This window comes from Halichoerus grypus, chromosome 6, assembly GCF_964656455.1.
Source record: "Halichoerus grypus chromosome 6, mHalGry1.hap1.1, whole genome shotgun sequence".
NCBI lineage: Eukaryota > Metazoa > Chordata > Mammalia > Carnivora > Phocidae > Halichoerus > Halichoerus grypus.
Genome location: NC_135717.1, coordinates 170,291,033 through 170,307,815, shown reverse-complemented (window position 1 = coordinate 170,307,815; position 16,783 = coordinate 170,291,033). Strand labels below are relative to the sequence as shown.

At 37.5% G+C, this 16,783-nt stretch overlaps 1 protein-coding gene across 1 annotated transcript in view; it reads left to right on the top strand.

The window, feature by feature from the left end:
- The first annotated feature begins 541 nt into the window (after positions 1 to 541).
- The window catches only part of ENTHD1 (ENTH domain containing 1), a 105,815-nt gene continuing 89,573 nt past the window's right edge, over positions 542 to 16,783 (top strand). Inside the window, exon 1 of the mRNA XM_036078579.2 lies at positions 542 to 901. Coding sequence (XP_035934472.1) covers positions 553 to 901 — 349 coding nt within the window. The 5' untranslated portion in view covers positions 542 to 552. The remainder of the gene's footprint in view (positions 902 to 16,783) is intronic.

Below are 16,783 nucleotides of genomic sequence, written 5' to 3'. Positions count from 1 at the left end.
TCCTCATTACCTTCAGGACATACTATTTTTATACATGACAACAAATCTTAAGCATGAGATGTCAGAGTGCAAGTCCCATTTTCTTCTCCTAACTTGCCCACTGTCCTGTAATGCTTTAAAATTATTTTATTCCTGGCCAAAGAGGTTGAATGTTATTTTCTGCAGAAACTTTTAGGACTAGGAAGACCATCTATATTTATTTAAGTAATATAGGCCGATCCCTTATGAGAGATTTTCCCATACTGATGCTAGGAGAATTTAGATAGTGCCCTCAATTCTGGCTGATGTAAGTGAGGGGCTGATTTATAAGTAAACCTAGATTTTTCAGACTGACTTGGTCTTCTATAGACATTTCGAAAAGTGTTTAACTTACATATATTTTGTGCTTTGCTTTGCAGGAAATTGATGCCTTGTCAAAATGGAGATTAATCATTTGTGTTTGGGAGCAGCAGAACTGGGGATCAATTACCTCTCAAGAGTTTTATAAACCAATTATATTAACTCCTATTCCATTGCTCTCATCCGCATCTCACCTTCAAACTTGTCTTACCTATGGCATTCAGGAGGCAAGTGAAAAACTTCGTGAAAAATTACTCAGATGCCGAAATAAAAGTCAGAGAAGCAACTTCTAATGACCCTTGGGGTCCTTCTAGTTCTCTGATGTTAGATATCAGTGACCTGACCTTCAACACAATTTCTCTGTCAGAGATTATGAATATGCTATGGCAGAGACTCGATGATCACGGGAAGAACTGGCGCCATGTGTATAAATCCCTTACGCTAATGGATTATCTCATCAAGAATGGATCAAAGAAAGTTATTCAGCATTGCAGAGAGGGGTTCTGTAACCTTCAAACACTAAAAGATTTTCAACACATAGATGAAGCTGGAAAAGACCAAGGTAAAAGAAATGCATACAGTGTGCCAATAAAGATTAGAGGTTTGGGAGGGGATCATTTTAAACCAGGAGCTGGGGAAAAGTTCTTCTTAAATGTGTTGGCCATCTTTCTTCTGGGACAGCTATAGTTTCCCTTTGTGTTGACTCTTGAGGGCCTTCGAGAACAATTTTTTTCCCCCAAAAAGATGTGTAAAACTAACATACCAAGGTTCCTGATAAAATGATACCTCATAGAAAATGAACAAAGTGAATAAAACAGGAGGCATGGCGGCTTGGTATAATAATGTCACTGTAATTCGTAATTATAATTAGACTGGAATTCAGTCATAAGTGTAAGGAAGTGTTTCCAAAGACTATAGAATCTTCAAAGACTATCTAGATGGAAGTACTTATATGAATACAAGAATTTAGGTCATAAAATAATCTTGTCGGGGGTGGAGGAGGAGGTGAAGTAGGGGAAGGGTGTGTGGAATACTGAACTGAGATGATTTGGTAGTGTCTGAGATCTACAATGCTAAAAGAATCAGCACTTCCTCCTCGTCTAATGTAAAATTATAATCTGTGCTTAAAGTGAATAGTCTTATGAATCATGAGAAGAGGATAAAATTCAGTGCAGTCTTTGTGTTAAGTATACATTTTTAGAATAGACTTTTTAAAGAGCAGTTTTAGGTTTACAGAAAAATTACACAGAAAGAACAGAGGTCCCACATAACCCTTCTCTATCCACGCGTTGTTTCTCCTATTAACATCTTGCATTAGTGTGGTGCATTTGTTACAGTTGACAAACCAGTGTTAATACGTTAAAGTCCTTTGTTTCCCTTAAGGCTCACTCTTTGTGTTCTCCAGTTCTGTGGGTTTTGAAAAATGCTTGTCATGTAGGTACCATTCCAGTATCATACAGAATGGTTTCACTGCCTTGAGAATGCTCTGTGCTCCACCTGTTGGTTTTTTCTCCCCTGCCTAGAACCCTTGGCAACCACGGATCTTTTTATTGTCCTTATTGTTTTGCCTTTTCCAGAATGTTGTATAGTTGGAATCATACAATATGAAGCTTTTTCAGACTCGTTTCTTTCCTTGACAGTATGCATTTAAGATTCTCCCATGTCCTTTTATAGCCCCAGAGTGCCTTTCTTTTTTTTCTTCATGTTTTAAAAATCAAATTTATTGTGATACAATTCAACATACCATACAGTTCACCCATTTAAAGTATACGATCCTGGGCGCCTGGGTGGCTCAGTCGTTAAGCGTCTGCCTTCGGCTCAGGTCATGATCCCAGGGTCCTGGGATCGAGTCCCACATCGAGCTCCCTGCTCGGCAGGAAGCCTGCTTCTCCCTCTCCCACTCCCCCTGCTTGTGTTCCTGCTCTCGCTGTGTCTCTCTCTGTCAAATAAATAAATAAAATCTTTAAAAAAATAAAAATAAAAAAAAAATAAAGTATACAATCCTGTGGCTTTAGGTATATTATTAATTTTTTAAAATTGTGATAAAATGTAAATAACAAAATTTGTCATTTTAAATGTGCGGTTCAGTGGCATTGATTCCATTCACAATGTTGCACAACTATCACCACTGTTTCCAAAACTTTTCATCACCCCAGACAGAAACTCCATAACCATTAAGCAATGACTCTCCTGCTAACCTCTTATCTACTTTATGTCTCTGTACATTTGCCTATTCTGGGTACCTCACATAAGTGGAATCATATAGTATTTGCCCTATTCTGTCTGGCTTATTTCACATACCATAATGTCCTCCAGTTCATGTGTTGTGGGATGTATCAAAATGTCATTCCTTTTATAGTTGTACAACATTCCATTGTATAAACATACCACATTTTGTTTATCTATTCATCAGTTGGTGGATTCTTAGGTTGTTTTCACCTTTTGGCTATTGTGAATATTGCTGCAATGAATGAAAACATCCAAGTGTCAGTTTGAGTCTCTGCTTTCAATTCCTTTGGGTGTATATTTAAGAGTGAAATTGCTGGATCAAATGGCAAGTCTATGTTTGGTTTTTTGAGGGACCAGTAACTTGTTTTCCTCAGCGGCTGCACCATCTTACATTCTTACCAAGGATGTAAGAGGGTTCCTGTTTTTCCACATCCTTGTCAACACTTGTTATTGTCCATCTTTCTGATTATAGCCATTCTACTGAATGTGAAAAGTAGTATCTCATGTGGTTTCAATTCACATTTCCCTAAAGACTAATGATGTTGAGTATCTTTATATGCCCTTGTTGCCCATTTATAGATCTTTGGAGAAATGTCTGTAGAAATCCTTTGTCCATTTTTAACTGTTTTTTTTTTTTTTTAATTGTTGAGTTTTAAGAATTTATGTATTCTGGATACAAGACCCCTACCAGATGGGTGATTTGTAAATATCTTCTCCCATTCTATAGGGTGTCTTTTTATTTTCTTATTAAATTTTCATGAAGTCCAATTTATCAATTTTTCCTTTGGTGCTTATGCTTTAAGTGTCATATGTAAGAAATCACTGCCTAATCTAAGTTCATGAAGATTCATACCTATGTTTTTTTTTTCTTAAGAGTTTTATAGTTTTAGGGGCGCCTGGGTGGCTCAGTCGTTAAGCGTCTGCCTTCGGCTCAGGTCATGATCCCAGGGTCCTGGGATCGAGTCCCACATCGGGCTCCCTGCTCTGCGGGAAGCCTGCTTCTCCCTCTCCCACTCCCCCTGCTTGTGTTCCTGCTCTCGCTATGTCTCTCTCTGTTAAATAAATAAATAAAATCTTTAAAAAAAAAAAAAAAAGAGTTTTATAGTTTTAGCTCTTCCATATAGATCTTAGATCCATTTTGAGTTAATTTTTGTGTATGGTGTGAGGTAGAGGTCCAACCTCATTCTTTTGCATGTGGATATCCAGTTGTCCCACAACTACTTGCTGAAAAGACTATTCTTTCCCTCATTGAATTATATTGGCAGCCTTATGAAAATCAGTTGACCATAGATGTAAGGGTTTATTTCTGTACTCCCATTTCTGTGCTCCTGATCTCTGTGTCTATCCTTATGTTCCACACAATTTTGATTACTGTAGCTTTGTAGTAAATTTCAAAATAAAGTTGAGTCCTCCAGCTTTGTCCTTTTTCAATATTGTTGTGGCCTTTCTGGGTCTCATGCATTTCCATATCAAGTTTAGCATTAGCTTGTCAATTTCTGTAAAAAACACAACTAGAATTTTGATTGAGATTGCACTGAATCTGTAGATCAATTTTGAGAATATTGCCATCTTAACAACATCCGTTCCTCCAATCCAAGAACACAAGATGTCTTCCCTTTTATTTAGGGTCTTCTTTCATTTTTTTCATACATGTTTTGTAGTTTTCAGTGCACAAGTCTTAACATTTCTTTTGGTAAATTTATTTGTAAGTATTTTATTCTCTGACGCTATTGTAAGTGGAATTGTTTTCTTAATTCCATTTTCAGATTATTCATTGCTAATGTATAGAAATACAACTGACCAAGTTATTTTTGTATATTGGTCTTGTGTCCTACTACTTGCTGAACTCGTTTCTTTTTTTTTAAGATTCCTTAGGATTTCCTACATGCAAGATCATGTCATCTGCAAATAGAGATAAGTTTTACTTTTCCTTTCCAATATGGATGTCTTTTATTTCTCTTTTTGCTTAATTTCCCTGCCTAAAACCTCCTGTACAATGTTGAATAGAAGTGGTGAGAGCAGACATTCTTGTCTTGTTCCTGATCTTAAGAAGAAAGCTTTCAGTCTTTCACCATTAGGTATGATGTTAGGTGTAGGTTTTTATAGATGTTTTTTATCATAAGGTTGTTGGAGTTCTATGCCTAGTTTGTTGAGTGTTTTTATGAGGAAAGGCTATTGACTTTTGTCAAATGCTTTTTCTGCATCTATTGAGATGATTATGTGTTTCCCCCCTTTATTCTATTAATCTGGTGTATTACATTGATTGATTTCCATATGGGCACCAGCCTTGCATCCCTAGCATAAATCTCACTTGGTCATGATGTATAGCCTCTTTATTTTTTTTTTTCAATTTTTTTATTGTTATGTTAATCCCCATACATTACATCATTAGTTTTAGATATAGTGTTCCATGATTCATTGTTTGTGCACAACACCCAGTGCTCCATGCAGAACGTGCCCTCCTCAATACCCATCACCAGGCTAACACATCCTCCCAACCCCCTCCCCTCTAGAACCCTCAGTTTGTTTTTCAGAGTCCATTGTCTCTCATAGTTCTTCTCCCCCTCCGATTTCCCCCCCTTCATTCTTCCCCTCCTGCTACATTCTTCTTCTTCTTTTTTTCTTTCTTAACATATATTGCATTATTTGTTTCAGAGGTACAGATCTGAGATTCAACAGTCTTGCACAATTCACAGTGCTTACCAGAACACATACCCTCCCCAGTGTCCATCACCCAGTCACCCCATCCCTCCCACCCCACCCCCCACTCCAGCAACCCTCAGTTTGTTTCCTGAGATTAAGAATTCCTCATATCAGTGAGGTCATATGATACATGTCTTTCTCTGTTTGACTTATTTCGCTCAGCATAATACCCTCCAGTTCCATCCACGTCGTTGCAAATGGCAAGATCTTATTCCTTTTGATGGCTGCATAATATTCCATTGTATATATATACCACATCTTCTTTATCCATTCATCTGTTGATGGACATCTTGGCTCTTTCCACAGTTTGGCTATTGTGGACATTGCTGCTATAAACATCGGGGTGCGTGTAGCCTTTCGGGTCCCTACTTTTGTATCTTTGGGGTAAATACCCAGTAGTGCAATTGCTGGATCATATGGTAGCTCTATTTTCAACTTTTTGAGGAACCTCCATACTGTTTTCCAGAGTTAGCCTCTTTATTTTTGAACTGTTTACTTAAGGTCAGGTTTGAGGTTTAAAGATTTTTATCTTTTTTTTTAGAGAGAGAGAGCGTGCATGCGTGAGAGAGCATGAGCAAGGGGGAGGGGCAGAGGGAGAGGCAGAGAATCTCAAGCAGACTCCACACTGAGTGTGGAGCCCGACACAGGGCTTGATATCATGACCCCGAGATCATGACCTGAGCTGAAATCAAGAATCAGTTGCTTAACCGACTGAGCCACCCAGGCGCCCCAGGTTTGAGGTTTAATGATGAAATTGGAGAAAATCTTCTTGGGTTTTGATCATGCTGTGCTTCTTAGTCTAGAAATTGTAAAGGCATCAACCTCCATGAGGATTAAATTTATTATTAAAAATTAAAATAAAATACTAATTAAGATTTTGCATCCCCAAGAATTAGGTTTTAAAAAAAAGGCATAATATTTTGGATGATAGTGAATGGAATATAATCATTTTTTTACTTTACAGAGCAGCTATTTTATCACTGTACTAAGTACTTTGATGATTTTTAAGTGGAAAGAGAGGATCAGCTCCTGCTCTAAAGAGTTTATGAGCTATTTTGAGAGATAAAATAGATAAGTATAAAATTATAAACAAACAAGCTTATTTATGCATTTATAACTTTTATATGTACGAAGTATGGTATATTTGGATATGCTTAAACTCACGGTCTTTCAGATTTCCTAACAGTTGAGCTTAGGATCAAAGAAGTAAGTGCAAGTACACTATCTTGGACTTTGTAAATACTCCTGATGATTTGGTAGCACCAAGAGGACAAGAAGAATATTACTTATTTCATTTTTATCTTTCATGCATTTATCTTTTTGTGTTTGTTTTCTAATGAGTGTAACATATTAGAATAGTAGCTCTTGGCATAATTTAATTTATACATAAGCAAATGTATATATATATTGGGGGTGGATGCATGCACAAAAATTTGTTACTGATCGGGTATGCGGTCAAAATAATTTGGGAACCACTGGCTTTCAGGTTAAAGTCAGGCTCCTTAGCATATTCCCAATTGACCTTTCTACTCTTATTTCCTTAGTCTTCAATCTAATACATTACGTCTAGCATTACTAATGTATTATTTGCTTCCACCTCTCTGTGTTGATGCTTAAGATGTTTCTTCTTCCTTATAATAGTCGTTTCTTGCTATATGTTTGTTGAGTTCCTACTTAGTCATCAAATCCTAGCTCAGAGGTCTTTTCCTCTATATCTCCAGCTATCTCTTCTTTTCCTCACTGGGCAGAATTAATTGCTGCAGCACTTCATTAATAATATCAGTGTGTGTTTTTTACAGTATATCCATTTGATGTATATGTGTATGTCATATATGTGTGCATGTGTGTGTATACATGTACATATATATGTACAGATATATCCTTGACTAGATTCTGAATGGTTTATGTCATATGATAATCATCTTTTTACCATCAGGCCTTGGTACATACAAGACATCAGTAAATTTTTATTGAGTAGAAGTCATAAAAAAAGCAGGAGGCTTGAGGTAAGAAATGTGATCATTGAAAAGCTACTCAATGAGAATGATTTTATTGGATCAGAAGAGAAAAAAAGAGAGTGAAGTTTATACTGAGAAATTAATGAGAGAGAAATTGCAGTGATCCAAGTAATCTATAGCTGGATCCTACCTGAGATACAGGTTATCAAGAAGAGACAAAGAAAAAAAAAAAAAAGAAGAAGAAGAAGAGACAAAGAAAAAAGATAAAAGCAAAAGAAATTATAGAAAAAAGATTTTTTTTTTTGTTTCCTTGATTGGTTTTTACTCTGCCTAGAGTGCTCATCCCCAGATACCTGCACTGCTTTCTCACATACTTCAGCTCTCTGCTGGGAAAGTCATCTTATTAGTGAGGCCCTTTATATCTACCCTATTTATGAAAAATCAGCCCTATCCCTCTCTTTGCACTGATATACCCTAGCCACCTTCTGCTTTATTTTTCTTCATAGTTTTTCTTCTCTGACATAGGGCATATTTTATTTTATTATTTATTTGTTTTCTATCTCTTCCTACTAGAATGTAAGTTTCATGAGGGCAGGGTTATTTTATGTCTGCTTTGTCCATGTTCTATCTCCAACATTACAACAGTGCCTATCACACAGTGCCTGCCCCATAATTAATAGAAGTATTTTAGTAGTCTCCCCTTATCTGTGGTTTTGATTTCCACAATTTCAGTTACCTGTGGTCAACCATGGTCCAGAAGCAGATGATCCACCTTCTGACATATTGTTCAGAAGGTTGGTAGGGCCTAGTGCCATATCGCAATGCCTGCGCCATTCACTTCATTTCATCTCATCACATAGACATTGTATTATCTCACATCATCACATGAAGAAAGGTGAGTAGAGTACAATAAGATATTTTGAGAGAGAGACCCCATTCTATAATAACTTTTATTATGGTATATTGTTATAATTGTTCTATTTTATTGTTGTTAATCTGTTACTGTGCTTAATTCAGAAATTAAACGTCATTGTAGGTATGCATGTGTAGGAAAAAAACACATATAGGGTTTGATACTATCCACAGTTTCAGGTATCCACTAGGGGTCTTGGAAAGTATTCCCCACGGCTAAGGGGAGGCAACTGGACTATAGGGGGGAAAGGTTGAGAAAACAATTCGGAAAACTTGGAGAACAGGAGAAACTTGTTTTCAAATAGTTTGTTAGTTAACATTTCAAATAAGGTTCTCAGTATGCTTTTCTTCAACCTCCAGACAGCTTTTCAGATAAAGTAAATTTAAAGCAATGAGTCTAATTATTAAACTGAAAAAATTTACAATAAATACATGATTTTCATTGTGTTTCCAGATCTTGGGGACACTCTATTGTATTATAGTTTTGGGTTTTTTTAGGTTGACAATTGAACACATTGCTTTAAATTTAGAGGTACTTTACCTGAAACAGTGTCTAGAATCTATAGAAAAACATTGAACATATTAATTTAAAATGTAACCAACATACTGTTTAAGAATAAGTTTATTCTGTATTCCCCAACTTTTTGGACCCCCTATATTAGCAAACAAGTTTATAGCATTTAACTACATGACAAAGACTCTTCTAAACACTTTGCATGTATTAACTCATTTAATCTTCATAATAACCCTTTGAGACAGGTTGCAGTATTGGCCCCATTTTACTGATGAGGAAAGTAAGATACAAAGAGATTGAATAGCTAGTTCACACAGTTAGTGGCAGAGCCAAGATTATTAACTAGATGTTTTGACTCTAGAATCCGTGTTCTTAATACTATATTGTTGAATGAATGATTGAATGAATGAATGATGTTATCCCCATCCTGCTCATGCTGTTCTCTCTTCTGCTGCACGCTGTCAACGGAGCACATAGGAAGGACCTGAGAACTGAACTAGTTGTGTTCATTAATCTGGGACAGGAACTGAGAAGTTTATCCTTTTTTTCATCTGTTTCAGAGTTATTTTAGGCCAAAGATGGTACAAGAAATGTATACTTAATACTCTTTACTTGCGGCAATCATGGCTTAAAATACCCTTCACTCAAATCTAACTAATTTTGTGGTCTTGGACAAATAGCTAGATGAGTTGGCATGGCTGGGCCCGTTTCTTTTATTTCAGTTTTAGGGCCCATTACAAATTAGACTCAAACTCATCAGAAAGGGTGCCATGTTCCTACAGGTGATTCAGGGTCTCCAACTGATAGTCCCGAATCTCTTTGACATTCTCTCCCTTATGTGCACAGCATCTGTCAGAGCACATTCATATACATGCCTATATCTCTTGCAAAACTGAATTTCTAAAGGGCAAGAACATTATCCCTAGCACTTACTACATTGCCTGGGAGTAGGATTACTCAATAGATATTAGATGAATGGATGACTAATACCTTAATACTTTTATACTTTTAGTGGATTTATAGCAATTGACTTTCTTTTAGGAATATAAAAAATATAAATGTCAAAGTTGACTCCTTTAACCATAAAATTTCCATCTCTTTACTATAAATTACTTTTTAAAATAGATTTTTAATGTTAACAGTGCTTTATTGAGATATAGTTTATATACTATAAAATGCGCAGATATTAAGTGTACAATTTGATGAATGTTGGTAAGTATAACCAATCACCCATATCAAGATAAAGAACATCTCCATCATCCCAGAAAGTTCCTTTATCCCCCTTTCTAGTCAATTCTCCCTCCTTCCCAGAGGCATCTGCTATTCTAATTTCTTCTGCTGCATAAATTAGTTGTGTTTGTTCTTGAAATTCACACAGATGGAAACATATGTATTCTTTTGCCTCTGGCTCCTTTATCTCCACTAATGATTTTGAGACTCATGTATGTTGTTGCATTATATCAGTAGTATCATTCCTATTTATTGGTGAGTCCTGTTCCATATATGAACATCTCACAGTTTGTTTGCCCATCTTCTGTTGATGGGCATTTGGTGTGTGTATAGTTCTTGGCTATATGAATAAAGCTATTATGAACATTCTTATGTAAGTCTTTTTGTGGCCATACATATTCAGTTCTGTTGGGCATACGCTTAGGAGTGGCATTTCTGGGTCATAGAGCAGGTGTATATTCATTCTTCTAAAGTGGTTTTTACCATTTTGTACTTCCACCAGCAGTGTTTGAGAGTTTGGTTGCTCCACATCCTTGTTAGTACTTAAATACTGTTATTCTTTTTTTATTTTACCAATCTGATGGGTATATAGTGTTGTTTCAATCTCAATTTCCCTGAAGAGTTGTTGAGCATCTTTTTGTATGATTTGTGGACATATGAACATCTTTTCCCTATTCAAGTGTTTTGTCTATTATCAATTTTTTTTTTGCTTATTTTTGATTTAATTCATAAGGTTTCTTTATACATTTTGGATATGAGTCCTTTGTCAGATATATGGATTACAAGTATTTTCTCCAAGTTTGTGGCTTGTCTTTTCACTTTCTAAATGTCTTTTGATGAAGTGCAGTGTGTTTTTTCCCTTTATGGCTGAACCCTTTTGTATCTTGTCTGAGAAACTTGCCTACCCCGAGGCCATGAAGGAATTCTCTTATGTTTTCTTCCAGACATCTTACAGTTTTAGCTAGGTCTATGATTGATCTAGAATTAACTTTGTGTATATTGTGAGGTAGAAGTAAAGTTCATTCTTTTCCATGAGGTATCTAGTTGTTTGAGTTATTAGATTTTAATAATAGAGCATTTTCATGTTTGGTATCTCATTTGAGCCTTACAACATCTTAAGAGGAATGAAGGATATGTGTTATCTCTCTTACAGAGATGAGGAGCTAACGCTCAGACAGATTAAATTATTTAGGTAAGGTTGCACAGCTAATTGATGACTGAACATGATTAAAGCTCATATATCTTAATACTATTTAGTCCTATTCTATTATTATGCTACACAGCCTCTCCTAATTGAGTTTTTAAAAATATCCTAACAAAGTTTCACTGAACTACTAGAGTGAACTTAATTAAAATTGTCTGAAAAATACCCAGTTGAATGTTTCATACCATCAAATTATTTATTTATACAAATTATGGTATTCTTTTTATAAAACCAATTCAGGTTCTTGGAAATGTGTGCATTATAGATTTATGTACTACTTTATTCTCAATTAGGTGAGTCATGAGATTGCAGTTAATTTTGTTTAAATGGGCCATTTTAGGGGCGCCTGGGTGGCTCAGTCGTTAAGCGTCTGCCTTCGGCTCAGGTCATGATCCCAGGGTCCTGGGATCGAGCCCCACATCGGGCTCCCCGCTCTGCAGGAGGCCTGCTTCTCCCTCTCCCACTCCCCCTGCTTGTATTCCCTCTCTCGCTGTGTCTCTCTCTGTCAAATAAATAAATAAAATCTTTAAAAAAAAAAAAAAAAAAAGCTAAAAAAAAAAAAAATGGGCCATTTTATATGTACATACACTCATATTTAAATTAAAAGTAGATTTTTTTTTAAAAGGTACAAATTTTTGGGCGCCTGGGTGGCTCAGTCGGTTAAGTGACTGCCTTCAGCTCAGGTCATGATCCCAGGGTCCTGGGATCGAGTCCCACATCGGGCTCCCTGTTCAGCGAGGAGTCTGCTTCTCCCTCTCCCCCCTGCTCCTTCTCTCTCTCTTGCTCACGCTCTCTCTCTCAAATAAAGTAAATAAAATCTGTATTAAAAAAGGTTATGTTAAGCAGTTTTACTAGAAGTAACTTAGTACGCACTGGTGACATTACTGCCATTTTAGTTTTCCACCATCATTATTGGTCATCTAATTTGGGGAATTAGATGCTTCACACTTATATCCATGGCTGATTTTGCACAGCCTACCTCTCTGCCTCCAGGATTGGTCCTACCCATTTGCTCACTGAAGTCTGAATGTCTTAGAGTAGGAAGTAAGCCTTGTAAGCCAGAGTTAAGAGACATAAACCAAAATGTAAAAAGCAAAGACTCTGGAAGATGTGATTCATTTATATATTTATATATTTTCATTTACAATATAATATACATTTATATATTTACATATATTTTGAGGAGGAGGAGGTTGTTTTTTGAGTTCAGGTTCTCACAGAAGGGGAGGAAACACCAGGAATTTGGGCCCTGAAAGGGTTTAGAGAAAGAGGGAAAGTGGGCAAGTAGGAGAAAAAGAGAATGATTGGAATTTCCCTTTCAAGGTGGCTATAATAAATTAAACAGAGCCAAGATACCTGGAAAGAGTGAGTTCAAGAAAAAGAAAATATTTAAAAGTGTGAAAGAGTTGCTTTAGATTTTGGTTAGCTGTGTTAAGACACTAAAAGCTGAATAACTGAAATCTGAGGGTATTCCTTCTTGTACAGGAGGGACAGAATGTGGGGGGGCGGGGGGGCGGTGTGAGGCAGGCAGTTCCCAGGCGTGTGGGGTAGTGGCTAAGCACTGTGGGAAGAATCTAGCTTCCCAGTGCATCAGACTTGATTTTCTCTCTATGGCAGTAGTCGGAATTCTTTAACAGACCCCCCCACACCCCGATGGATGGTGGTGGGTGGATTCATTAGTGCGAGGTAGATGTGCTCATTTTCAGAGAGGTGGGTTAATTAACACAAGGCCACTGAACAAATGTCATCTCCTGTAACAAACATTCTTATAGTTTTGATGAACAAATGAATTTCCTTTAAACAAACACCCAGGCTTTGGGTCATCATAAGCCTGTTCTGTTATTGTTAAAAGTTACTTAAAAGTTATATTACTGTGAGTTCAAACAAAACCTTTATACCTAAAACAGTTGAGTATTTTGGATCACCTTTTGCTCCTTTGAACAAATATAGTCGTTGGTCATCACAACAGCAAGAAACAAACCATGAATCTATTTAAACTTAAATATGCTAGTCCAGCCAGTCTTCCCACGTTTCTCTTTACGTATTGTATACACGTGGACAGCAAAGTACAGTAAACAAACAAGGGAGAATAACCAGTTTAGCACTTTGGTGCTGTGTCAACACAAATCACTCTCTTCTCAAGGTTCTCATCAAATAAAAAAGCTTACATTTGTATGCTAAATTCAGTCAAAGAAATTAAAGTCTGTATTGTGGTCTTTCTATAGAGCTAGTCTCTACCTTCTAGCTTATTATTAACTTTATGACTTTGGGAAAGTTTTTTACTCCCCCTAAACTTACTTTTCTCATCTGCAAAATGGACTTAGTGAGGACTGGAGATAATGTCTGAAAGTCAGATACCTAGTAAGTCATCAGTCAGTATTGACTAATACTATTAATCCTTGGTGTATTTTTACTCTTACTACTTTTATTTCCTGCAATGTATGTTCATGTCCAAATAACGCTCAGTGCACCCATTCACTAGGAAGGACTTTGCCCTGTTTCCACAGTTTCCGCTCATCCGATGCACCTTGCCCACACATCTGTTGAAGCACGCTGCTGTATGACCCAAGTACATGTCAGTCTCCTTCACTGGACTGCAGGGTTTAGAGAGCTGAAGTTACTTTACTGGTATCTCTGTTTCTTCACCCGGTTTGGTGGAGATGCCGAATAAATGTTTGCTGACTGAACAGCTGACTAGTGGGCTACTGTAGGTCCGAAGGTGGGCTTGGAAACTTTTTAATTTTTTTCATTGGTAGGTTTTAAGAGCTTCTCATTATCCTAAATGTTCTTCTGTTTTTCTACAGTGTTTCTACATAATAGGTTTATTTTTATTTATCCTGTTTAGTCTTTGGAGATCATTTTTGATGTGAGGATTCATGTCTTTTCTGTAAAATTTCCAGCCCCTTTTGCTCTGAATATTGCTTTTTTGTGATTACCATAATTTTCTTCTTTTGAAACTTCTTCTAAGCGAATACCGGGCCTTGCAATCTGTCCTTTATGACTTTTAATCTTTTTAATCTTGTTGCCTCTCTGCGTTGTATTTTGGAAGAATTCCTTAATACTATTCTTCAACTACCAACTATTCTTCGATTATCTCTCCAACTGTTAAATTCTGGAGTTTATCTTGGATGTGGAGGGTTTTTTCTTTTTAATCCCGCTGACTATAGTTTTCATTTCTAGGATTTTTAATTGGCTCTTTTCATATCCATCTATTTTTATTTCATTTCTGCCTATTTTTGTTTTGTTTCATAATCTCATATTTCTTGTTGTGGATATGATTCCTATATTAATCTCTCTTAATCGCATTTACTTAAAAATCTTTGTTTAGGGAGTGGCTGGGTGGCTCAGGTGGTTAAGCGTCTGACTCTTGATTTCAGCTCAGGTTATGATTTCAGGGTCCTGAGATCAAGCGCCACATGGGGCTCACGCTGGGCGTGGTGCCTGCTTGGGATTTTGTCTCTCCTTCTCCCTCTGCCCCCCCACCCCCCACCCCCGCTTCATGCATGCTCACGTGATCTTTCTCTCTCAAATAAATAAATAAATACACAAACAAATGCATAAATACATAAGAATAAAAATCTTCGTTTACAATTTTAAAATCTAACAATATGGAATATTGATTTATAGAAGATCTTACAGAATCCTATAGAACATTGATTTCATTTAGAGTGAAGTACTGTTTTGATTGCTGCTTTTATCAGCCATCTTTCTTAAGCATTAGATTTTTTTAAAAAACTATTTTGGAATGTTAGTTTTCTATCTTGTTTTGACTGGGAGATTCTTCCTCCATCATCTATGTTCACCCTTTTATGTTGGTTTTCAGCTCTTGCCAGCCAGGTCCTTAGAGGCTCCCGTACAGCCCTTACAAAGGCATCTCAGGGCTCATGCCCTGTGATAGAACCAGAGTGTCTTAGATGCAGTCACTGAGGCGGGGGATGGCTCGGTTTAAGCCTGCACACCTGTCTTCTGGCTTCCGGACCCACAGCTACAAATATGTGACAGCCCAGGAAGCAATTAGCAGCTGTTTTTTTTCCCTTCTTTTTCTTTTCTTTTCAGCCTTTTCTCACAAACATGGATACCCCCTAACATCAAAGAGTGAGACCAGCTCTGGTTCCCTAACACCTGAGGAGCTGAGCTCCTGGCTGCCAGATCAAGAGCCCAGCAGCCCTGGGGCTTCAGCCCTGCTCATCACCTTTTCATTTCTCATACATTTCTGGTTTGTGGAGGTTTTTATCTTGTTTCTGAGACTGGCAATGTCTATTATTGCTGTGTATTTGGAGCAGAGCAGAGGGGTACTTTGAAGCATGAACTTACTGTGCCAGCTTGACTGAAGGTTTTTTTTTTAACTTGAAAATAACACTGTTGGGGATACTTCTCCCCTCCCTCCCTACGCCCACACTCACCCTCACCTTCAGAGACATTGTGGTGGATAGAGGGTAAGGGAGACTCGAGATAAGTAAATAATTCAGAACTCCACAGGCAAGATATGAGCAGGGCCTGAACTAAGGGAGATGGAGAAGAGAGGATGTGTTAGAAGATACTTAGTTGGTACCATCAGTAGACATGGGGTACTGAGTGTGGGGAGGTGAATGTTCATATTTCGGGCTTAGAATGGAGATAAAATTCATTGAGAAAGGAATATAAGAAGAAGAAGAAATTTTGATTGGTTAGTGGGTCAGGTATGGAGGGAGGGGTGTTAGATATTTTATGACCACAGTTTCAAGCCTGATACATGTTTTTCTAGAAGTCTGGTGTGTCTTTGCTGCTGGTGCATCTCATTGCCCAACATTTTTGAATTTACTGTATTTCCAGATCTCTTTACATGATGCTCATTTGTGCATTTACAGACACTCCTCCCCTGCATTTGGGACATTTTTCCTCAGCATGTTCCTTCATTTATTTAACAGACATTTCTGAAGTAACTCTTAAGCAAACAGGTATAATTCTGGCCTTCATGGCTGTTATGCTGTAATGGAGGAAAAAGACACTTATCAAATCAATAAGCAATTACAAGCTGTGGAAGTTCTGTAAGAGACAAGTGCAGGTGCCTGAGTGTGGAAACCAGGCCTGAGCACGTATGTGCAGGCCGAGCTGGGAGGGGCTTGCTGTCTCTCAGCAGGAGGCTTCCTGAAGAAGTGAAGTCCAAGCTATTCCCTCTGCCTGGATGTCTGCAGGGCTGGCTTTTTCTTGCTGTTCAAGATGCAGGTGATACGACTTTTCTTCACTGCACCACAACTTGATGTTTAGCACCTCACTGTTCTTTATTTCCTTCAGAGCATTTATTTTTATCTGAAATTATCTTGTCTTGGGAATCTCGTCTATTTTTTCCTCACTTGTGCTTCTAGAACAATTCCTGACTCACGTGTTCAAGAAGTGATCAAATGACTGCCTGAGTGAATAAGTGAAATCTTGGGTATTGGTCTGGCACATAGTTGCTCTGGTGATTTGTATGTCCTTGTCCTTTGTCTGAGTTTAGGATGCCTCTGCAAGTTGGCTTTCTGTTCGTTCATTTTTTTATCCTGTTGACTCTCCCCTCCACTGGGCCTTTCTGATGGGGGTTGCTGATGGGAGCATACCACCCTCTGGCCAAGGGGATGGGCATGTGACTTTCAAGCTGGGCCAAGCCAAGTCATTCTCCTGGATTTTTCCAATTTGAATGAAGGAAGAGGGAAGCTTCTCAGGTGGCAGAGTGTG